The sequence below is a fragment of the Sander lucioperca genome, chromosome 20 (assembly GCF_008315115.2).
Source record: "Sander lucioperca isolate FBNREF2018 chromosome 20, SLUC_FBN_1.2, whole genome shotgun sequence".
In the NCBI taxonomy this organism is placed as follows: domain Eukaryota; kingdom Metazoa; phylum Chordata; class Actinopteri; order Perciformes; family Percidae; genus Sander; species Sander lucioperca.
The window spans coordinates 18,589,846-18,614,253 of NC_050192.1; the positions used below are offsets into that span (position 1 = coordinate 18,589,846).

The 24,408-nt window shown below is 40.5% G+C and overlaps 2 protein-coding genes across 5 annotated transcripts in view; one reads left to right on the forward strand and one right to left on the reverse strand.

Annotated features, from left to right (window-relative positions):
* The window catches only part of LOC116047901 (thyrotropin-releasing hormone-degrading ectoenzyme), a 212,189-nt gene that overhangs the window by 149,526 nt on the left and 38,255 nt on the right, over positions 1-24,408 (forward strand). For all 4 annotated transcript variants that reach the window (XM_035995965.1, XM_035995966.1, XM_031296925.2 and 1 more), the window contains 4 exons: positions 12,783-12,920; positions 13,311-13,376; positions 18,207-18,272; positions 18,873-19,051. In XM_035995965.1, coding sequence (XP_035851858.1) covers positions 12,783-12,920; positions 13,311-13,376; positions 18,207-18,272; positions 18,873-19,051 — 449 coding nt within the window. The remainder of the gene's footprint in view (positions 1-12,782; positions 12,921-13,310; positions 13,377-18,206; positions 18,273-18,872; positions 19,052-24,408) is intronic.
* Positions 5,999-7,255, reverse strand: si:dkey-77f5.3 (uncharacterized protein LOC326903 homolog). The gene is made up of 2 exons (XM_035995967.1): positions 7,010-7,255; positions 5,999-6,894 (listed from the first exon to the last, which is right to left on the reverse strand). Exons 1-2 carry the CDS (start codon positions 7,186-7,188, stop codon positions 6,078-6,080), a joined length of 996 nt encoding a protein of 331 aa, XP_035851860.1. The 5' UTR covers positions 7,189-7,255; the 3' UTR covers positions 5,999-6,077.

Here is a 24,408-nt window from a genome sequence, read left to right on the forward strand (position 1 = left end):
CATTAAGGACATGTTGCTGCTGCTGCTGTTATTATTACAACTTTTACTTAACAATTTGAGTACCTTTTCCAGCACTGCACAACACACACTGGCAGCATTATATCTGTTAATCTGTTGAATACAAAGAGGCATAGAGACAGCAGATCAGAGGTGACTGATACAACAGATAACTGATGTGAAACAAATAGACTTCGACTTGGAAATATTCGTGATTTAAAGAGAGCAGAGAACAATCAATATTAATCTTCTCTCCTCTCTTCCCCTCTTAGAAATTGACACTTACACAATGACATTAAAATCGTCCTCCATTTTCAGCGTGTGTTTGCAGTCATTTTAACCCGTGGTTGGTTTCACCAGGGGTTAACTGGCAGTTGATAAAATCATCTATCCTGGTTAATGTCATTTAATGTCATATATACCAATATAGATTATGACACTGTGCATATTCTGGAAATTCGGAGCAGTTTATGGAAAAAATATCCAGACAGGAAGAGCTGTTTTGGCTCAATCAGTAAATTCAATATGATGCTTCAATATTGTGACTAAAGGAAGAGTCTGAGGATATTCTTTTTTTTCTTACACTCGACAATCCCATGAAAAGAGTTTGTACAGCCTGATATCTCTTCTTGCTCTGTGCCATAAAAACCCATCACTGAGCCACTCTGTTGCACTGGGTGACGTGCTCCTTCATCCCCATGAACACACACACTGGAGTTTATGTTGACTCAATCTCACAGCTTGTTTCTCTGATAACTTCAGATCCATATGTCCGACCAAACGTGACAGAGCATTACCTTGAATAAAATGACATTTCTCCACGTTTGAACATTGTTGGAGCATTTGGGATAATGTAAGTACACAACACATTACATGTGATCAGTGGTGGAAGAAGTATTCAGATCCTTTCTGCCTACTTAAGTAAAAGTACTAATACCACACTGTAAAAATACTGCATTGAAACTGTTATTTAAAGTGGCTATATGTAACTTTCAGTTTGTGTTGATTTCAGCAGCCGCTTTGGACAAAAGCGGTAGTTTTTTTTGAAGGTCTAGGAGTTAGCGTTACCGGGAGGTCATATAGTCGTGATGAATGTTTTGCTCAGACAAATAATCATTCATTTACAATAAGACAATACGTTACACATGTATCATTGCATTTTAAGTGTAATGGGAAGTGCATAAGGTAACTTAGCCTGGATGTCTCGTGAGCTAAACTGGGTAACGTTATCACTGTCACTGTGTCACGAGCCAAAGCATTAAGAGATTGTTGTAGAAACCAACGTAATAATAAGATTAAGAAAGCGCATTTCATGAAACCCACGGACACTTTACACAGGTACAGGGGGACAAGAGAAAAGAAAATAGTAAGCCAACACAAACACTGACTGAAAGGAATAACTACAGCAGATAACTTCTAAAATAAAGTTAAAATAAAATTAGGCCTACATAAAGACATCTCCTGCTACCTTTTACCTGCATACTCACTAACACAGGCTTTTCTGGTGTTCCTTTCACTGTTGTTGGAACATTACACAGTTTCAGAAACATTTAAAAGTTACATTTAGTCACTTTAAGTAAAAGTATGTAAGTATTATCAGGAAACTGTACTAGTATTAAAAGTAAAAGTACTCAATGCAGAAAAATCCCCACATTTTAGAAACTGGAAACAATCCATTTAATGTTCTAATCATTTCAGCTGTACTTGTAGGCTGTTATATTGTTGGGTAGATTAATTTATAATAAAACATCGTATTTTATAAACTACGTGTGTTTTGTGTGCAAAAATCTTAATCTGTAAAGTAACTAAAGCTGTCCGATTAATGTAGTGGAGTAAAAAGTACAATATTTCTCTCTGAAATGTAGCGCAATAGAATATAGTAATATAGTAAAGTACAAGTACCCGAAATGTGTACTTACTTGAGTAAATGTGCTTAGTTACATTCCACCACTGCATATTATACCTTTCAAGAAATAGTGCACAGTGTAGCAAATTCATGAACGTGTGACAGATATCTGCTGTCATGTTATGTATCATATCGCCCAATTATATCAGGTAACATAGCATGAATCATCAGTATTGTTGCAAAAACAGCTCTCAGTTTAATAAAGCAGTTAATCTGTTGAGCTAAACTATATTTAATGTGCTACACCTGCCAGGCAATGAATTAGTATTCAGGGTCAAAGTGTTGCACGCACACTCACACACACAGAGAGAGAGAGAGAGAGAGAGAGAGAGAGAGAGAGAGAGAGAGAATCAGGATGAAATGGAAGGAGGGGAGGAAGTACAGTACAGGAGGAGAGGAGGAGTGATGGGGTGGAAGTGAAGGAGGATTGAGGGCGGAGATGAGCAGACGCTTAAAAGTTCAGCAGCTGTTTGTGAACGCAGCCCTGTCCCTCCATCTGTGTGTGTGTGTTTGTGTTTACGCTGACTGTTGGCCCATTAGCTGTCCTCCACATGTGGGTCCATCTGGTTCATAATGGCCATATGGCCCAGCTGGACACCCATCTCGTTCTCTCCCCAGGTGACTTAAAGTCTCTGTTAATTAGAGCTGATGTCTAATTTAGTCTGATTCTCTTTTTCTTTATCACAGAGTCATTTTGGTTTCATTCAAATGTGCCATTTAACTAATTAACTAATTGTAAAATTTGTGGTGGAGTCCCCTGATTCAACCTGTGTGTGTGTGTGTGTGTGTGTGTGTACTTCAAAATGAAAGCAGTAGCCTGTCTTTACCCAGGAGTTAGCCCAATCCTTTGAGCAGGGATCAGTCCAAGAAGACACCCAGGAATTTAGTCAGAGTCGCTCCCTGAAAGGATTTATTTCAAAACAAACCGTTTATCTGACACATAGTTTAGTTCATTTGCAGTCCCTGCCAATCAGAAGTGCTGCTTCCAGCCAGAGGCTTTCTGGCTGGGAGCCGGCTAGAATCCAGTTTCCAACCACTGGGACCCCTTCCCCCATCCTACTCCTCTTGTTTTCTGACAGCATGTCTAGACGCCACAGTAAGCAGCCATTCAAGCACCATTCATTCAATTGCAGGTATCACCATGGCCATAGTCTCGCATTGCCAGACCTGGTGGGCTACACCGCCTATCTATTCTGGGATAGGGGGACAAAACACTTTGGCTTGTTTGTATTTCTTTTTTCAGGACATTTTCAGAAAGCTAAGGGCCCAGGTGCCCTGACATTTCCCTGAGCTAATATTCTTATGTATGCACACTTGACACAACACGCCACCACATTATCAAAACCTTTATCTCGCTACATTGCAAAAGTAGCCTGATCATAAACAAAAACATAACATAAATAGGCCTTGGTTAAGTAATTAGGCCAATTGCTTTGCCACTTATTTTAAACAAATGTATTCTACAGCACATCATAGTTTGGTAAATTCGGACATATCTTAGCGAGCTATATCACAGCACTTCCGGTAAACATTATTTATTTGTAAGCAGAAGTTTGCCCATTAGCTGGCAGTTAAATAGGCCTGCGCTAGAAGCTTGAAATTCAATCATGTTTGCTGCTCATCACATTTTTAACAGCGTGAAGCCTGATTTTACAATCAGATTTCTGACTTTTATGTGAGATTTCTGACTTTGAACGTCAAGAAAAAAAACATGCATCAATCTGCACTACAAAATTGTCGCCCCACTCTTGGATTCCAAATATAAATACATATAAGATCATGCTGTATGTGGCCCGGAAGTAATGTGATTACACAAAGGGGACTGACTGTCAAAATTAACCAACATGAATCCTGACTCTTGCAGCCAAGAAAGCTATTTTGCCTTTACTAAAGATGTAGACTACATTGGAATTATAAATGCATTCAAGAAATAATAAAAAAAAAATACAGAATTAATTTATACCCACAGCATTTAACGTATATTGATACTTTGTTTATTTCACTAGCTGTTTATATTAACTTTGCATCATTTGCTCATGATTGTTTAATGCGTGCTAATTTCCAGAGTAAGGGATCAACAGAGGACTTATCGAGCTATGAATGAAGATAAGGACTTTCCTTTTTTGAATATTTAAGGGTGTTAAAGAACAGACCTTTTAGATGATTTAAAAAACTGTTTACATGTTTGCATATGACACCGAGTACAGCAATATCTGTATCTGTTCAAACAAGAAAAAGATCAAATGAACAAAGTAATCGCATTATCCCAGAAAAATATTTACATTAGGAAACAACTACATATCCGCGTCTGGTGTGTGACACCAGGGGACGATGGATTGTTCCATTTCTATTATTTTAAAGCCTCTGAACACCCACACAGGTGTTTTCAGTTATTCCGGCTGATTAGACGCTTTTCAGGTTGAAGGTGGGCCGGAGCTTTGATGGGAACTTATTGGGTCACAAATTCTTTCTACCAATAAGGATGACAAAGGTGTCTTTTGTCCTGCCCTAACAGGTGCAACAACACTAACAGTGGACTCAGGAAGATGTCAATCTCTCAGTCTATCCACACCCACACAGTCCTGGAAAAGGTCCAGCAATCAGCCACGTTAAAGGACAAATCCGGCGCAAAATGAACCTAGGGGTTAATAACACGTGTCCGAGTTCGACCGTTCTCTGGGATATGTTTTCATGCTAATCGGATGTTGTCGGGTCACAGGTAAAGTAAAAAGCATTGAGAACTTTGTAAGTGTACAGACAGTTTATTAAAAAGATAGATTATAAAGATGGTACCGTTCACGTATACAGGCAGGCGCTTAATTAAACAGATATAATTCATGCATTTCCTTGTAATTACATTCAACAAACATAATTCCTATCGACCCATTGGGAAACCACGGACCATGGGAGATTTCAAGGGACCATTCAGCTCACCGTCATTGCTTGTGGGTGACTAAGTGGATTGTCTTGTCATAACTATACGATCTTTGGTCAACGCTGTGGTTTTTGGGTATAGTGTCAAACAGTCAGGACCCACCGAACAGCTATTCTTTCTACTGAGTAGAGCAGCTAACTAACATAGGCAAATCAGTGAATTTAACTATTAGAATTTTACTTTTTCAATGCCGTTTATCTCCAGACAGACATCTGACGACAAACTCCCTTACTGTCGCACAGTATCTATTGATGCCGTCTGATGTTAACGTTGTCACTGAGACAGAATAAAATGAAGAGGCAACTTTATACAAATCTTTCCTTTGGGAAGCGATGAGATAGACAAGATAAAAATGATAGGTGGTGGAGAAGAGAGAGCAAGACCAGGTACTGCCCACTGTCCCACCCAGGCTTATTATGTTTCTGTGCTGTTAAACATATAGACTGTTCTGATCCAGTTCAAACAATGTAATAACCATATTAGCAATATAATGGAACTTATAGTTTCCCTACAAACCTAGGAAAAGTAAAATAATATTATAGTATTTATTGTATAACACACATTTTGCATATGTTTCTGTTCTGTTTCAGACACATTTCTATGACACAATCTAAAAAAAAGGTCTTAAAATGCACATAGATCAAATAAAGAAATATTTGGACCTTGGTATTGCTAAAATCCTGGATACCGGCCTGTTTGTACGAACCCTGATCAACTCTCAGTATTTATTTATTTATTGAGCGAGGATCATATTCAACTGTTGTTTTTATATTTCTTTTAAATAGACCCTTTTAATTGAATTCCATTGCTAGGCCACAGCCTGGCCCCTTGTTTACTTCCTGCGACAGGAAATCAACTTTGGGCCATTAGAATGTTTGTTTACAACTGTGAAATGGTCAATACTGCATTAACAGCGACAAAATAAGTTTGCGTTCTCCATTTACGAAACACTTGTGGAATTTTTGTGTTTGCCTTCGGTTGGTGAGTCTTTAAAGCAGCTGAAGAGCCACGTGACGAACACATTTTCACCTTTCTGCCTCCTATTCAAGCTGAAGAGAGGTGAAAATGTCTTATACTCATTTTAAGAGGAAGCCAACCTGAACCAACACACAGTGAGTGATTTGTGAAAGAAAGAAAAACCCGCAGAGGAATGATTTTTAAAAAGTAGTGTTTATTTTGCAAGCAAAATACGAAACGAGATGACATAAAAATGACAATTTGTGTTGATCGTTGTTTTACTCACTTTCCACTAGGCCCTCCTTTGTTCTTTACAATCAGTCTCTGTACTTCTGACAAGCCTGTAATAACTTTGTTACAGAACTCTTGGGTCAGTTTTGTGTCCCAAAAGACCTCGATGGCCCGGACAAGCTCCTGTCTTGTGCGAGGCTTAACCTCATTTCGGATGAAGTCTTTCATTGAGTGCCAAACAAGCTTGATGGGGTTCAAATCTGGTGACTCTGGCGGAGTCCTCACCCAGTTTATTCCCTCAGATGCAATGCAAGCTGCAGCAGCTGTGTGCTTTGGATCATTGTCCTGGAAGAAGCGATGATCGGACCCAAAATGCCCTCTGACGTATGGTGCTGCGACTCCTTTGATGATGGCGTTCTCAAAATAATGTCTGTCCATGCTTCCTTCAAAGATGACCATAGGACCTGCACCCTGTCGTGAAATCATTCCCCAGACATGGATCTTAAAGGGTTTTTTGGGCTTTGGTTTAACCCTAACCCTGGCAACAGGTTGGCCTTTCATGTAGGAACAAAGCTGGGTGTGGCGCTCCAGAGTTACTGTTGTTGTGTCCGTAAACAGCACGTCATGCCACGTCTCCCCAGACTCGAGCCACTGAACAGCTTGTCTGAGCCTCGCCTCTTTGTTGAGGTCTTTTGTAATCGGGCAGAAGCTGTTCTTTCCATATTTCCACCCAAGATTCCTGCGGGCACGGCGAACACTGGTCAGGCTAAGTTGAACACCAAAATCTGCTTCAATTTTCTGCTGTAAAGCTTGGGCCTTCATCTTAATGCCTCTCTTTGTCACTTCGTCAATGGCAGTCAGTATATTACTGTGAAAGTCAGGGGGAAAAAAAACTTTAGACAAAGGAACCCATTTCATACACAAAGAAGAAGTTTCCAGCTGTTTCAGAGACTGTTGTAAAGCTCCAGTGTGGTGAGACTTACTGGTGCAGTTTTCTCGGACATGAGCGGCGCGGTTGTCTCTCCTTGAAGTGATATCTCACAGTCCTCAGCGACACGTTGATGCCCAGGCTTGTAAAATGTTGCTGGATCTCGTGTGCTGATTTTCCACTTGCCCGCATGAGACGAATCTGTTGGGACCTCGCCCTGTTGATGTGTGTCATCTCTGCTGCCGTCTGTGGTGATCCACAGCTTGCTTATTGCAGGGGCCAGTTTATGCACACTTATAAAGCACACAAAGTGGGTGTTCTTCAGTAAGCTTTTGCGATTGGCTGAAGTATGCCACAGGTAGTCTAACCAATAAGATTCAAGCCTGTTGACTACACCAGCAGCTTACCACCAGTCCGCCCCGCCCCCTTCTGTTGTGTTCATCTAACTTGTAAACTTGTTTTGAGCTGTGGACCCTGAGAAGCTGCAGTCTGCTTATTATAATCGACTTTGGGCTTGTTTTTCTGTAAAGTCGCTTACAAATATTGGTGGTTGCGGCTTTTGGGGCTTGTTTCTAAAGTGCATTTGCTTATTTGCGCTTGCTCCCTTTATGTCTAGTTTGTCCTGTCGCAGGATCCGTCCACAAGCCCGATCCCTCTGCCCCTTTCCTCCATAAACACAGGTGTCTGACAATCAGCGAGTGACACATCGATGGAGTTTCTTTATACTTTGCTAACAATGCCAGGGACTTAAGTGGGTGAAATATGGGAAATAAATATAAAAAAGAGTAGGAGAAAAGTGGATTAAAAGACTGGATTCAACCTGAAGTGGGGGACAATTCAAATGAAATGAAATACGTGCACACCATGAAGAACTTGTTCGAAGTGCCAGTACTGATGATCATTAAAAAAAAATGCAGCACCGTCCTTGTCAATGAAGTTTACAGACATTGGAGTCTTAAAACAAGACAAGCTGAAGGCTTCACTGCTATAATTACCCGGCCAGTTTGTCATATGCAACTTCTTTACTTTCATTTTTCTTCATTCATTCATTTATTCATTCATTTATTCCTCATTTTTTGTTGACCAGTTGGTTTTGTTCAACTTCTTTAGAGTTAAAAATAAAAAAATGCAATCTACAGTATATTTTTAATTTAATAATATTTAAAATTTAAATTATTTGTAAAAATTCTTTTTTTCTTTCGCGAGATCTTGCAACACTGGCTGCCAATTAAATATTAAAGGTGTTAATTTTCCTTTCCAAAGATTGTTTGCCTCTTAAACACAATTGTCTTTCACCAGTTTACAGTGTCGGCAGGTAAACTACCCTAATGCTTATTTTGTGTAATGAATGAGATATATCAAGATAAAGTTAAAAAAAAAAAAGAAAAAATGAAGTGCTGTGTTTGGGCTCTACACTGAATTTGTACTCAGTGTTACAAAGGCCCTTTCACTCAGTGTGACGGTCTAGACAACGGGGGCTGGGAGACCTGTAAGGATGGCACACCAACGGCCCATAGAGTGCAAACAAAGAGATACACTAATGCTAATGGTATGTTCTGAGCTTTATCTCTGTCGTCTTCTGTAACATGCATTACACTGCAAACACCAGGACCATGTCACAACCCTTGTCTTTGAGAATCTGACCCAATTTCTCACACACACACACACACACACACACACACACACACACACACACAATAACTAAACATAGGCTCACAAACAATACAACATAAATTACAATTGTTAAACGTGTGGAAATTGTTAAGAGAGAGAGAGAGAGAACATGCTGAACAGGTGAAAGAATATGAGAAAAAACAGGCAAATTAAGCTATTAAAGGGGAACTATGCATTTTTTTTAGCTTAATTTACCTTAACTGAACAGCTTCAGAGTCATTGGAATGGTTATATGACTTTTTTGTGTGTCTTATTCTTACTTAAACCACCATAACCTGTAAAAGGCAGCTTCCTCCTCTGGATATCACACTTGAGCCCAAACATCATTAGCATTGGCTTGTACATGGCCGAATAACCGTGTCATGACACAGGACGTTCCGTTGCTTTGCAGATTTGATTGTAATGACTGATTAGACCTGCCCCAGAAATGATAGTCCCCAAATGCATTACAATCTTCTCTATTAATCTGAAGTGTGTTTTAGCTGCGAAGATAAGCAGCACACTGGCGGAAGTAACCGCAATATACTCTAGTCGCCCAGGGAAAGATTAATAAATCTCTTTTTTTATGTTATTGAGTATGGGGAAACTTAAAAAAAAAAAAATGAAACTCTGTACAACAAATTAATTTAAATTATTATTAAATTAATTATATGTGCCTTCTTAATTCGAAAGTAAATGTAATATATTATGTTATTTCTTTATGTAAAAAACATTGTCAGTTTGGCCCAGCATGTTGCTGTGCCAGAGTGTCAGATACTCTATTAGATTCTATAGATAAATGATATGCCTTGTTACCAGCAGATACAGTAACACAGTTATTTCTTATTGTATGTTATTCATTTCAATTGGATAAGTCCTGGATCTTCACAATCCTACCTACAGCACCTTTAAACAAAGCTTAGGCATAATATTTCCATGACCTTGTGATATGATAATAACAAGCGCTTCACTATAGGTATGCTCTGTGTGGGAAGCGCTTCCTCATACACTTCAAATATGATCAAAATATCTGATTGCAGGTGACTGAGTCCAGCGACAATGGGCAGACTTAACCCTCATGTTATCCTCGGGTCAAATTTGACCTGTTCTCCAAAACGTCTATATCAAAAATATGGGTTTCTTTTTAACCAAATTACTCAAAAAATGAAGTACAATTGCAAGTACTCAATTACTACTTTCATTGAATTGTGGGTATTCAATTTTATAGCAGTTGAAAAAATGTAAATGGTTTTAAAGACCTGACTAAACTTTGACATACACACGACTGTGATTCTCCACCAACAAACATTCCTCTAATATTAGTCAAAATCATTCATCATTTTAAAATTAGGTATAATCTCCTATAAATGACCATTTATTGACCATGAATCCCAAAAATACGTGTGAAACTATTGGTAATAAGTCGGTGTTAGTGAAAAATAGCATCAAAAACGTGGAAAAAAAGTGACAAAAACATTGAAAAAAGTGACGAAAAAGTGACAAACGTCAGAAAATGTGTCAAAAATATATATTTAAAAAAAACGGTTAAAAAAAAGTGTTAATTTGGACCCAGAAGGACAACAAGTGCAGACCAGAAGACAACAAAAGGGTTAAAGTAAAAAGGTTACACTGTTCCTCGTGGTGGAAAGATAAAACAATAAAACTGGATTCCTCACATGGTGCTGGGGGGCGTTATGAGGCGGCGCTGCCTTCACTACGTCATCAAGGTGGGATCACATACCAATTGCAGAGTAGGGATCCAGCAGAGACCAGCCGGGACCCCGTCACAGCCCAGTCGGCAATTTTAGATGGCTGCTACTGTACATTTGCTGACATTAAACTTCCCTCTCACACCAGATATTGGATAAGTACATTGCCATTTAGCTTCACGGACAATGCAAACATAACAGTCTCTGAGTCACAGAATTAGACCGGCTCCTGCCAACACTTTGTTTGTATTCTTAAATCAAGAATCATTTAATGTGTATTGTTTAAGAAGATGAATATTTCATGCAAGTCAACAAAGACAGAGCCATGTCTGCCAAGAAATAGCCAGATCCCAGTAGACACTCCAGTTGATTCTAATGTTCATTAAAAATGTAATATCTCAATAAACTTTTGTTTAACTAGATATAGATTCATTAAAACCAAACCTACTTAATGAACAACTTTAATCCATGCACAGAGCCACATTGGACAAAGAATGTCCCAGCAGATACTCTTAATAATATAATTATCAATGTTTAAACTTTCTGTTCATTCAGTTCATTAACGACAAAAACTTAATAAGCCAACAATTCTATTGCTTAACAAGCTGGATGTTCATTAAACCCAAATCTCCATAGTAAACACTGCAATCCATGAATTAGACAGAGCCGCACATCTCCAGATTTAGCCTGATCCCAGGGGTAATTCAGACAGCTCGTTACAGCTCAACATGTTTGCAGATGTCTATTAAAACCCTGAAACTAGGAGAGTAAAGGGAGGAGAAGAGAGGAAACACGAGAAGGAGTAATGAAAGGAAAGACAGACAACCAACAAGGAGAGGAAACATGGAGGAAAGAGTGGAGTGGAGGAAAGAAGTAGAGGATGTTAAAAGAAGGGAGGAGGAAAAAATGAGAGGAAGTAGACAAAGTAGTGCAATGTAGAGAAAATTACAAGATGAAAGCAGAGGAGGAAGGAAAAGAACGGATGAATAAGGAAAATGATGAGGGAAGGTAATAAGGAGAGAAAGGAAACTAGTGGATAAAGCTGGGATGATGAATAGAAAAAGAAAACAAGAAGAGAAAAAAATTGCAGCAAACATTAGCCAGATTAATTTCACAATTAAACTTGTGTTTACTGAACCAACTGTTTCACTAAATGACGCTTTGTTGATCACGTTTTTTTAACTTAATCATTTAACTGGAGTCTGTCGAAAGCCGAGCTGGAACAGAACCAAAGCAAACCATAGAATTCAAAAATCAATGTGAGGGACTCTCCTTCCAAATGGAGGCAGATATCTGAGTCCCATATTTTTAGAGTTAAGGTGTGCATTCAACGCACATTTAACTTTTTCTTTTTTGGCGCAAAAAACATTTAGAAAACGCAAAAAAAGGCTAAGGTACAAGACTGTGTACATAAACGATCATAGACTTTATTTGTAGCAGCTCACTAGCTGTTCGCAAGTTCACAGGTGCAGTAAACATGTCCATGGTAACAGCGAGCTTCACTAATTAGAGACATTGCGGTTTACGCTTAGGATTATAGGTTGTGTAGTACTGAGTCATGACATCGCGAATACAACCTGTAGAACTAGGTTGATTTCATACGGACTTCTGGCTTCTACAGGGGCATTTTTCATTTCACAATCTCGTAGCTGGTAGTACGTCTCTCTTCAATGGTTTAGACATTATGGCTAATAATGAAAATAATGGAGAAAATATATGGAATTTTCCCTTCCGGAACCACACTTTGAAGCTCTATACACACTTGGTCGGGGACTCGTCATAGCTGGGGGTATGGCTTGGGAGCGAGTCGCTGTGGGGGGAAACAATCCTTTCCCCCTGACCGGATAACATAGCGTTAACCCAGTATGGACCACTCAAAAGCACTTTTGCAGCTTGACAGAGCAAGATACATAAAAAAAAAAATAAATAAACTGAGCCGTATTGGGTCGGATTGTCCGTACATTATAAGTGACAAACGACCCTACGGAATGGCCAGAGGTGTCGTTTCCCGACATTTTTTGTTAACGTTAGCTATCTGATTGAGTTTCCAGGTAAGAGACAGCTAACGTTAACCGTTAGTTAATCTTAGATGATTCAATCTGACTGTATTATCAGTAACGTTATCCCAGGGTCATCAAACAGTCTATTGTTATCACACATTCATTAAAGCTATGACATTAAAGACTAGTATTTTGTTAACATGTAAATGTTAGAGTTTGGACTGTAGCAGCGACGTTAGTGGTATTAACCCCGGCTCCATCGGTCTATTCGGCAGTATATAAAACTTAAAATCAGGATTTTTTTAACTTATAAGAGGCGCAGAACGCCACACAGCAAACGAAAAAAAAAACAATCGTGAATATGACAAAGAGTAAAGATTAACTGCTAACAAGGTCTACGCTCAGCCTCCAGAGAATGAATACAATGTCCCCATAAGTGACAAAAACAAAATTTCTTTTTTTTCAGGAGAAGCAACGCTTCCTGACTGATGTCCTCCATGAGGTGATGCTATTGGATGGCCTACGTTCCTCCCACCCAATCTCCCAGGAAGTGGAGCAGGCGACGGACATCGACCGAGTTTTTGACTGGATTGCCTACAAAAAAGTAAGGGCCGACCTCATGAATTCATTAAACCTAATGAAATATGGTGACCCAGTGAGAACTTCAGGAATACTTGGCGAGGCAACATCGCTAGCTGCCTAGTAACATTTTAGCCACAATGACTTGCTAACGTAGTGGGCCGCGCTGGCTCTGTGGCTATTATGATAGTTTACTCCATTTTGGACTCTCCAGCTCTTTGTTCCCTCTAGTAGTCAGCACATTTGCAATTGTTCAATGTGCATGTCAAAGTTCACCAAGTTTAACTGTGCTGCAAAGATCATGACTGATCCACTAATCACAACAATTACAATAATATTAATTGATTAGTGTCTGTCACGTTCACAATTGTGATATGTTGTTGTCTGAAAGTGTGTTTCTCTGTGCTGTCTGTAGGGGGCGGCGTTGATCCGGATGCTGGCTAACGTGATGGGACAGACGCTGTTCCAGAAAGGACTTAATGTAAGTTTGTGTCAAGAGCTTAAGTTTGGTTTTAAAATGGGTTGTCTCTTGGATTCAGAAGCTGTGTGTGTGTGTGTGTGTGTGTGTGTGTGTGTGTGTGTGTGTGTGTGTGTGTTTGTGTGTGTGTGTGTGTGTGTGTGTGTGTGTGTGTGTGTGTTTTTTTTACAGGCCAAAATACAATATGCTGAACCTTACACCACACTAATGAGAGCATTAGGTTCAGTCCTCAGCTGCATGAAAAACATCTTCATACTCATTCTGCAAACAAAAACACTCTAAAGATGTGCACCGAGTAAGTGGATTTGGCTTCAGGGGCAGTTTGAGAGGAAGTTCTACTACTTCTTTCTGCTGTAAAACTAAATTATAATTCACTGGGAGTCATCTGATCACAGCCACTTTTGTACAGAAGCTACAGTTTTGATACTCGCAGACAATTACAGGACTGTAATCAGGATTTTCGAAATACTATGGTCATAATTCCAAGTAACCCCTACCACGAGGCAGCAATAACGTTTCCAATTTGTATATATTCCAATATATTATTTATTCAGCTGTTTAATTCCACACTGCCAGGAGTAAAAGTCTAGTGGGTCATTTATTAATGGTTGGCCTAAATTATTTATACTGGAATGAGACTATAAATTATCCACAAGTGCACATTTTCAATTGTAGAATATGAATGTTAATAATGTTAAAAATGTTAGTGTATTTATATCCACCCCTTTATCCATACTCCCATAGTGCCTCGGCACCTACTGCCTTTTGCACTTCTGGTTAGATGCTAGACTGCATTTCATTGTCTCAGTACTTGTACTTGACAATAAAGTTGAATCTAATTGAAACTCCCCCAACTTCCCCCTTCAAAACTCAACACCTCCCGAAGGCGGTGGGTTTCAGAGGTGTAGGGTGTGTTTGCAATGTGACAGCAGAACATGAAAAAAATCAATTTCAGTTTAATTAGGTGCCATGAATTCCTTGGAATTATTTGATTAGCTCCACTGCAGTTGACTTAGGGACCAGTTCAAAGTAGAATTCAATAAATTGATCCGTGGTGGAGAGAAAGGCAGCACTGGCTGTTGTACAAAGTAATGAAACATGAATCGGAGAGAAAGCAAGAAGTAATTTGAGGGGACATATTTTTATGTCCCTTTGCAAATCTCAGCTTTATATTGATAGTGTGTTTTACTCTGGAGACTCAAACCACTAAAAGATACAGTAGAGTAGATAACAACATCAGTGGCATTAGTTACAGAGCGCGCTGCATTATTTATCGTTCAGCTGCATGTGTCTGCTATAACTGGCTGTCTGAAGGTCCACACTGGTTAATGTTAATGTCTTCTGAGCAGCAATGAAATGAAAATAAAGTTAAGGTTCGAAGCAAAAAAACAAGCACTTTTCATCCACAAAATTGGAAGAAAATCAGTTGGAAGTTACTGTAAAAATGATGTCATATGATGTAAGGTGAAAGTGGGTTAAATATAGTTTTTGTTCTGAATACAGTCCCGGAAATATGTATGAATCCCCTACGCACGCACGCACACACACTCTCTCTCTCTCTCTCTCTCTCTCTCTCTCTCTCTCTCTCTCTCTCTCTCTCTCTCTCTCTCTCTCTCTCTCTCTCTCTGTCCTGATTTTCCCGCAGAAACTGTTAGTGATCTGGAACACATTGAGAACCACATTCTATATAAAAACTCTGCTGATCCAGCAGCAGAGAATACTGTATATGTGTGTGTGTGTGTGTGTGTTTTTTGATGGTCAAAATACAATATGCTGTTCCTTACACCACACTAACTAATAAGAGCATTAGGTTTAGTCCTCAGCTGCATGAAAAACATCTTTATATTCATTCTGCAAAAAAAACAACACTCTAATTAGATGATTTAGCCAAAACACAAACTCCATAAAACATCTAAAACATAAAAAGGTGTGGGGACAGTTTTCACTGTTATTTGGAATAATAAAATATATATTATTGTTAACAAAAATAATGGCGGTCAATTTTGGAGGAAATGTGTGAATTAGTAGGTTATGTTACTGAAGCGGATGGCTGTTAGGGCCTTTTCACATCTGGAAGTCCAATCTAAGGTCTGTTTTTGTTGGTTGTTTGGCGGATGTAGTTTGGTAGGAAGAAAATAGTTCCTACATGAATCTGCTCACAACCAGGTCTGTGGATTGTATTGAGTAACCATGTCATAATTTCTGGAAAGAGACATTGCTGTTGAGTTTGTCAAATGTATTTTGTTGGTGCTTTGAGCTCCAGAAGCCGAGTGCCATTTAGTTTCATTATATTGGAGAGAAGGCAGACCTCTCTACGGCTGATATCTCCAACACTGGGCAACTCACACCAAAACTATCTAGACTAATAAATAACACTACAGGTAAGAGGAAAAATATTTATTTGTAATTTTGGGGTGAACTGTCCCTTCAAATGACGCTTGTTATCAGTTTGGTTGAGGTGTATCGTGCTGCTAAACATGTTTTTGTATTGGAATCGGGATCACAATCTGTGTGTGTGTGTGTGTGTGTGTGTGGAGGTGTTTTATCTCTGGTCATGTCAGCTTTAGTGAAGGTGAGTGAGTCATACTTATCAAAGCCACACACACACTCCGCGTTGTTATCATGCGTGTCATCTTGGTCCAATGAAGAGCTTCTTCTTGCCTTATCAACCTCCATCCACAATGTTGCCTGACTGTGAGGAATCTTCTATATCATTGAGAAGCAGATTAGAGCTCTTTCTCTGCAGGTGTTCTGTGTTATCTTTCACTTTCCTGCCGTTTCTAGTTTTATTATAAACCCAGCCATCCACCAACCTCCCTGATCTTTTTTGAGCCCAATCCAGTGCAGTGGAAATGAGTTTTCTACCTGCTGTTGGAAACAGACAGGGATGAAACCAGACACAAGCGCCATTGATGATTTACAGGTTGAAAGTGAAGCTGCCGCACCAGTGACACTCTCTGTGGGATCTTTTGAGGCTTCACCTTGTTCATTAGCTTAGAAAGTATAAGTTAGAGTTTGAAGTCAGAGCAGGGATTGAGCTCAAAGCCCTTTAGACTCAACACAGGCACTCAGCACTACTGGCTTGTCGTGTCACTGCGACTTAAATTCACAATTTCAAACACTTCTAGATGCTCTGAAATGTTTCTTTTCAGTCTTCACTCACATTTGCCGTTTTCTCATATGAATTTCGGACAATGTCTGATGAGTCAGGTCAGATCGTAGTCGGAGGTTTTCCTTTTTCACATGTAGCACACAGCAGGAAATTGTTTGTGTCAGACACGTTCTTACTTACTGGAAATACTTCGTTTAGACGAGGGGTGGCGCCTGGGTAGAGCGTGCAGGAGGTAGGACATGATGCTGATTTAACCCAAGGTGACATTGCCGGTTCGTAATACGATCATAAACAACCGAGCCATTCTTAAATTTGTCTAACGATTACGGCCCTTACCGACAGAAGTTCCCAAGAGTCGTCTCTCCATTTAGACATTTTCTTTGGCGTGTTCGTGTAAATCACCCTTCTACTTCACCCTCGGAGCAGGGTGCGAACTACGGGGGAGCTAGGGGGAGCTCGGCTCGGCTCAGCTCGGCTCGGCTGTGATCATTGTGGATTATGTGTAAAATTGCAAAAATATCATTCATTCATGCATGACAGCGATTTAAACCTAATTCACTTCAGATAACTATACATGCTAATCTTGTCATGAGCATCAAGGCGTGGCGGCGCTGCGGTGCAAATTCAACTTATGTTTAGTACATGTTAACTCAAAGATTCGTAGAAAAAATATAAACGTTGGAGGCCATTAATCGGCGCGCAAAGTCCTTGAAATCCATTCTGCTGTTAGCATCATATAGCCATGGCAAAAAGAAAACAAGGCAGTTTAATTAATTTTGGTTTTACTAAAAAATTGTGTAGCATTGACGTTAATAGCACGACCGATTCACCTGCTGCAAGCCCTGTTAGCACACCTCCCGCCGGAGTGACAACGCAAAGCCCACGGTATAGTTCAAACACTGCCTCGGAGGCTCGTTTTTTTCTATTTTTGCGCCAGCTGCATGATTGAAGCCGTCAACACGCCCACATGCTCTATATACAGTACACATGGGCTCAGTCGGACATTACTGACTTTGTACTCAGGTTCTGGCAGGGTAAAAACCGTTTAATGTCCGGTCCAAATAATTCCGTCATTTGCGGTAATGTCTAAATAAGTTCTGGTTTACAGTGCATGTGTGAAAGGGGCTATTGATTCACTGAGGAAATGTCACTTATACAACCCTCTCATACATATGCATCACATTTGCAATTGTTATGTAATATTTATATGGGAGGAAATGTTATTACCCCCAGAGTATGTTCACTGTCAACATGTTGCTCCAAAACACTACAGTTATATCACATTATACGTTAATGAAAAGTTGTAAACAATAGAAGTGGTTCTTATTTTTGACTTCAGTAAATGTAGTAATACTGCAGTGTAGAGATTACTTATACTTAGATAAGTAAAAGTCCTGCATTCAAAATGTTGTTTAATGTATCAGCATCAAAATACACATAGACAGTAAAAGTACTTATTTGCATAGTGGCCCATTTTAGAATCATATATATTATATTACAGGATTGTATTTATTGATGCATTAAAGTAATTTCCTTCCAAATTCCATTGCAGTACATAATAGTAAATAGTTATTAGTCAGATAAGGTATTTGGTGCATAAGACATTTTATAGCCAATAGAGACACAGCTGAAGGTTGTGTCAACCACAGTCGACCAAAGGATGTCATTTCCTGTCACATGGTTTGTTTAAACTCTGATCTGTTCTCTGTGTTTGTTTTCAGGATTATCTGCTGAGTCACATGTACAGCAACGCAGCCAGAGATGACCTGTGGAGCAAACTGTCTCAGGTAACGCTCTGTTTACCTGTCTGGCTTTTGAACCACCTATCCTCCCTTGGCTCAAAGGCTTCGGGGCAGAGCAGTAACACCTCTCACAGTGAATTGTCAGTGCCTTGCTCCACAGCAGGGGTTAAAACCTGTAACATCTTCCACATTTGGCTCTTTGGGGACAAAGCAGCCAGACTGACGGAAGCTGTTAATTATTTAACGTAGCAGTTCTAATGAAGGCCGGAGAGACGCTCGTTAAGACCAACTTGATGAGACAGGCGAGGAAAAGTCCCGTTTCCATGGTACCGTGACTGAGAGTTGGAGGCGACGCCTGTTTCTCTTGTTTGTCCTACACACAGGAAGCTTGTGGAAAAGGAGTCTGTTTGATTAGATTCATCTTCACTATTGATGTTTGTTATACTGAGACTGCTCTTTAATGAGCTGCCAGCCAATCGGAGCTCCAATTACCTGAGAGTCAGTCATTTTTTTTCTGTCTCAAGTGATGTTGAACTATATATTGATTAACCTTTTAACTGTTTATTGATGATAGACGATAACCTACTATAATAATAATCATTAAATAATTTGTGATTGATCATTCATGTGTTGTTTTTTTTCCAGGCCATGCGTTCAGAGGGGCGGGACATCGATATTGGACAGATGATGGACAGGTGGACTCTGCAAATGGGCTACCCCGTTGTTACTATCAGCAAGAACCAATCGGAGCAGCTCCCAACTCATTACATCACTGTCAGCCAGGAGCACTTCCTGTACGGGCAGGAAGGCAGGAGCAACAACAGGTTAGAGTTCAAAGTTTAATACTGTTTTATATTTTATATACTGTAAATGCTTAAATTAATACTGTGTAGTCAGAGAGTCTAAAGCAACTGGTTCACTTTTCCAAGTTGTTTTATTGTACTGACCTTTAACCCTTTGAAAGATGGAGGAAAAATCAACAAGAACGAAACGCTTTCTGTTCATGTGATGCAGAAAGTTTATCTTACTAGTTCATTTGGTCGGACTACAGCTTAAAGGGATAGTTCAGATCTTTTGAAGTGTGGTTGTATGAGCTACTTCTCCATAGTCAGTGTGTTAGCTACAGTAGATGGAGGTCGGTACGCCCCCAGTTTGGAGAAGCAGGCAGGAGTACCGACATGGAAGCTAAGCAATGTCCTGGTGTGGACGGGGGCAGCAGCTAAACACATTTAAGACACCAAAAAACATCTATATCAGTTTAAGTGGACGCTATATTTAGAATATTTTCAGCGCTTCACCTTGCTGTCAGACAGCTCTTCACGACGGGGAACTGAAGCCGTTATCTCTGCTCTCTTCAAAGCCACCAGACTCCTTTGACAAAAACAGACATTTTACCTCGCAGAAGACGGGAGTTGCTGCTTTACCGCTGCCTTCATCGGTCAATTTGTGTTATTGTGTGACTTTGGTGTTTTAAAGGTTTAGTTTGGATTCACCAGAGTCACACAACAACACAAACTAACCGATGGAGGCAGCAGTAGAGCAGCAACTCCTGTGTTCTGCGAGGTTAAGTATTGTTTTTGTCAAAGGAGTCTGGTGGCTTTGAAGAGAGCAGAGATAACGGCTTCAGTTCCCCGTCGTAATAAAGGGCTGTCTGACAGCAAGAGGAAGCTGTGAAAATATTTTAAATATGTATCAATTTATCTGTCCCCGAGGACAGACGACTTGATCCATTTTTCCAGAAACCTCCTTTTCTCCTCAACTAGTGTTTTTTCTGTTGGCTTTTCCATCTCTCTTCCACTTCTCAACCAAAATTAATATGATTGACAGAAGGTAATTCCCACGACACTCCCGAGGTGCCAGACGCTTGTTAGGGGAGCGCAGTTTGACGCAGTAGCCGAGCAAATGTAAGCTAATGAAAGTATTGAAATGGACCAGCGGTAATTAAAGAGCCCCTATTATACCTCTTGCTCAGGCAGCACCTAAGGCTATTACATGTGAAAAACTGGGCTGTCCTTCTCAATCAGTGACTAATTGAGAAATTTCAAACAGGAATCTGGACGAGGCGTTTCAGGCAGTTGTCTGTGGGAGAGAAAGCTCCATTTGAAGTGAAATGTACACAAAACACACTAAAAGATGGAAAATCCAATAAAAGCATAATTGGAACTCTTTAAAGTATAATGCATGCATTTTATGTCACATTCGTGGGCCGCAGGCCACACTTTGATAAACTTGGCTTTAAAGGTTGACCCCTGGCCTTTGGTCTACTGCCACCCTCAGGAAAACATTTACAAATTATTACCCCACTGCTTGTACGGCTCTAAAAGTTCTGAACTTGCAGTTTCTCGGGAACACCAGGCAGCCTTCAAACTGCTGAAGTCCGGACACACATCTGCTCTTCATAGTGTTACGTTTTTTTTAAAGGATCCTCCCGAAACTCTTTGTTTCACACCTCAATTAGTTTGTCCTGCATTTTCGCTTAAAAAAGCACTTCTCTGAGTTTTTTTCACATTCACCTTTACATCATTTATATTTCATTTATATTTGATTCACATGTTTTATTCACATCCTCGACAACCTCTGGAGTTTATTCTCTTCACTGTTTTATCGACCCACTTTCTCCTCCATCAATACTTCATCAGTTCCTCTCCTCTTTTTTTTACCTGTTGTTCATTCTTTTCTTTTCTCTGCAGCTCTTTCTTTTCTGTCATGTTTTTGTACATTTGTGACATTTCCAACAACTCTGACCTACTCAGTTTCTCAACAAAAGTTTCTTTACCTTTTTTTTATTTTATGTCTCCCTCCTTCTTCTGTTCTTTTTTTCCCCTTTCTTTCATCCGGTCTTTTGTGTTTCACTTGAGCTCCCCGGCTCAGAGTCGCTCCCGAGCTCTCGTCAGCAGATGAACTGAAGCTGTTTGTTGTAAGAGGAGCAGAACACTTTTTTTCGCGCTTGTCGAGTCTCACAGGGGTGCGTTCAGACACACTCGGTGGTCCCCGGGGCGTTCACCAACGCTTGTGAAGAGAAACTGTTGTTGTGTTTTTAGTTGAACTGTCAGTTGATCGAAATCCGAGGCCGACGCTGCTGTTTGATCAGCGTTCAGAAGTACAGCAGTGTCCCACAGTGTTACACGCTGTTGACTTAAACTTCTAATTTATTTATTTATTTGCTTTTTTATTTACATGCAGGGAAAATGAGAATTCTTAAAAATATAACTACTGAAATATACAGAAATTGAAACATCACTGAACAGCCAATTAGCTCTTTCTAACTGGTAGTGATAAACAAATAATTGTCAACCTGTATCTGATGCGTTTTCATGAACGAGTCCTATAGTTTGAAAATGTATGCACACCAATACCTATGATATCCTACAAAACTAGACTACCGCCTGCTGGATAAAAGGTAGTCTCGCTTTGCCAGGCCTTCCTCCACAGCGCTGCGGAGGAGGGTCTGCCTAGTTTGTAAATGGCTTTACAAGTGAACAATACAATATATGCAGACATCTCTTACTCAACAAATCCATTACTTTATGAAGTAACACTTGAAGTGTTAAGGTGACAGTTTCCCAGTTTATTTAACACTGAACATTCTTCTCTTCCAGTTCTCACTCTTCAAATGTGCGTCTTTTATTTTCTCTGCTTCAAACAAACCGACGCAGCGAGGCAAATAAGTGTTTTTTTTTATAAAGAACTGAGCTGACAGAAAAACAGACAAGGAGAATCCAGAGGACAGCTAACGATAAGGTTCGAGCTAATGATGAGGAATCATACAGGGTCTCCTTCTGGATGTAAACACATCACGACTCGTCTCTGCGATTGTGGCTGAAGAGAAAAGAAGGCTTGTCAGGGAAACAGAGACGTGATCGGAGGATGAGTGGCCTTGTTTGTTTAGCTTTAAACAGGACCGCGATACATTATTCATGAGTCCACAGAAGCGCAGTTGTAAGGAAGCTTATTTATATACTGCTTTACCTTTCTGAAGCAGAAATCAGAAAGTGTTTAAAGAAAATCATTAAAATGCATAATAAATAGAATAGCAGTACAAAATCAACACAAATGACAAGAACGGGACAGTTGGGTTTAGGAAAAGAAGAACAGGACAAGAACGGGACAGTTGGGTTTAGGAAAAGAAAAATGTTGAGTTTATGAAACATGACACACAGGACACGAACTCCAGTCTCCTGGGTAAAAGTCCTGTGTTGTTTGACCCATCCACCACCCCAACCAACCTCCCTACGCGTAATTTCGGGCTTTCATACTACTCGCTACCGTTGTCGCTCTTACTACTACGCCATCATCAAGCGCTACGTAGCTGCTGCTCTGCCCGGTGCGTTCTACACACATGCTGAAGGTGCTTTTTGCGTCTTATCTGACACTGCAGTGGCCCAAGCGTCCGTATTTTACGAGTTTGGAGTGAGAACGGATTGGCCGGACCCTCTGCCGTTGCCTGACGTGCACCTCTGAAAAAATATTTAACTACACGCTCGGCTGTGGCTTGGTAGCGTCATATTTCCCCCAGTCTCGCTTTGCCAGACCTTCCTCCACAGTGCTGCGAAGCAGGGTCTGGCTAGTCAAAACTGCATGGGAGAAAAGGTGCTCTGGTTTATTGGCATGTCTTTAATTCATTGACAATTGTCTTGGGCGGCGCTAAGGGCCGGATGGAACTCCGGTGCCACTGCAAAATAGCCTCGGGAAAGAACAAGTTTTAGTCATGCAACAAAAAATAAATCCACCGGAGTTTAAAATTCCAACACAAAGAAAGTGTTAGGTAACGGAAATCCGGCCGAAAAGAAGGACATATGGCGGAGTTTCCGACGGCAATGGAGAAATCCCGGAAGTAGAAGGTCGTGGATATAGACTACGTTTCCCCCGACTCATTTCCTGGTTCTCCTTCACCATAAACAACATGAAATCAAGAAGAGGGTTAATTTTTCCTGCTACAGATTCCCCACCGTGGTCAGAAAGCACAGGGGAGACACTTTGTTTCTCTCACCAGGACTCTAGAGTCGCTACTCGCTCCGGAGCGAACAACCCGGTCTCACGCCAGTTCGTGAAATAGTCACGTTATTTTGATTTATTGATTTGTGTACAGGTCACGATTTTCTCATTTATTTCGTGTACAGGTCAAGATTTTCGAACGTTTTCATTACCATTTCACGAACTGCCATGACACTGGGCTGCTCTGGGGGACGCAACAACGGGGAAATTAAACGCCACATGCCGGCGACAACAACAGGACGGACCGCCACACGCGGCCACAATGGGGAAATTAAACGCCACACGGCGGCGACAACAACGGGACGGACCGCCACACGGGGACGCGATCCCCGGGCAAAGGGACACGATCCGCGGTCTCTGTGGCACGCAACAACGGGGACATGAAACACCACAACAACGGGACAGTGGAGGTTAGGAAAAGAAGAACTGGGAAAGGAACCGTCACACGCAGGACACGCCGACAACAACGGGACGGTTGTGGTTAGGAAGAGAATAACGCGGAAAGGAACTGCAACACGCCAGACACGAAACCCGGTTTCCGGGGTGAAAGTCCGGTGTTGATTGACTCATCCACCACCCCAACCAATCTCCCTACGCAGATTTTCTGCTTTTCATACTACTCCCTACCGTTGTCGTGCTGTGATCACGAAATATGCTACCCATTTAAATACATTAAATTAAAATTCGTAATCACCACACGAATCAATAGATTCAATAACGTAACCATTTCACGAACTGCCATGAGACTGGGCTGGAGGAAATCACCGTCACTTTCTCACTCGCTCTACCACACACTCCCCACGCACATACACATGCCGGCCCTGCTATTCTCTTAGAGATCGATGCACACACCAACGCACAAGGATAAACTTCAGGCCACTTATGTAGGTAACGGCGAAAGCTCTGTGTGGAGCCTCCGCAGAACCATAAATCAGCCTATAGGTTGTTTATTCCTACCCTCTAATGCGACCCACAGGAGCATTTCTGTCCTTATATCTAAACCAGAGAACGTAACGGTCGCGGTTTTAAACATGTCATTAACGTTGTGAAACAAACGGTAAGGTTTAAGCACAAAACTACTTAGAAAAATATTGTATGTGGGGTTAAAAATCAGACTTTAATTCCTGTAATGCCTGTGATGCAGAACGTGATGTAGCTCTGTTTGTTCCATTTATTCATGTAAAAA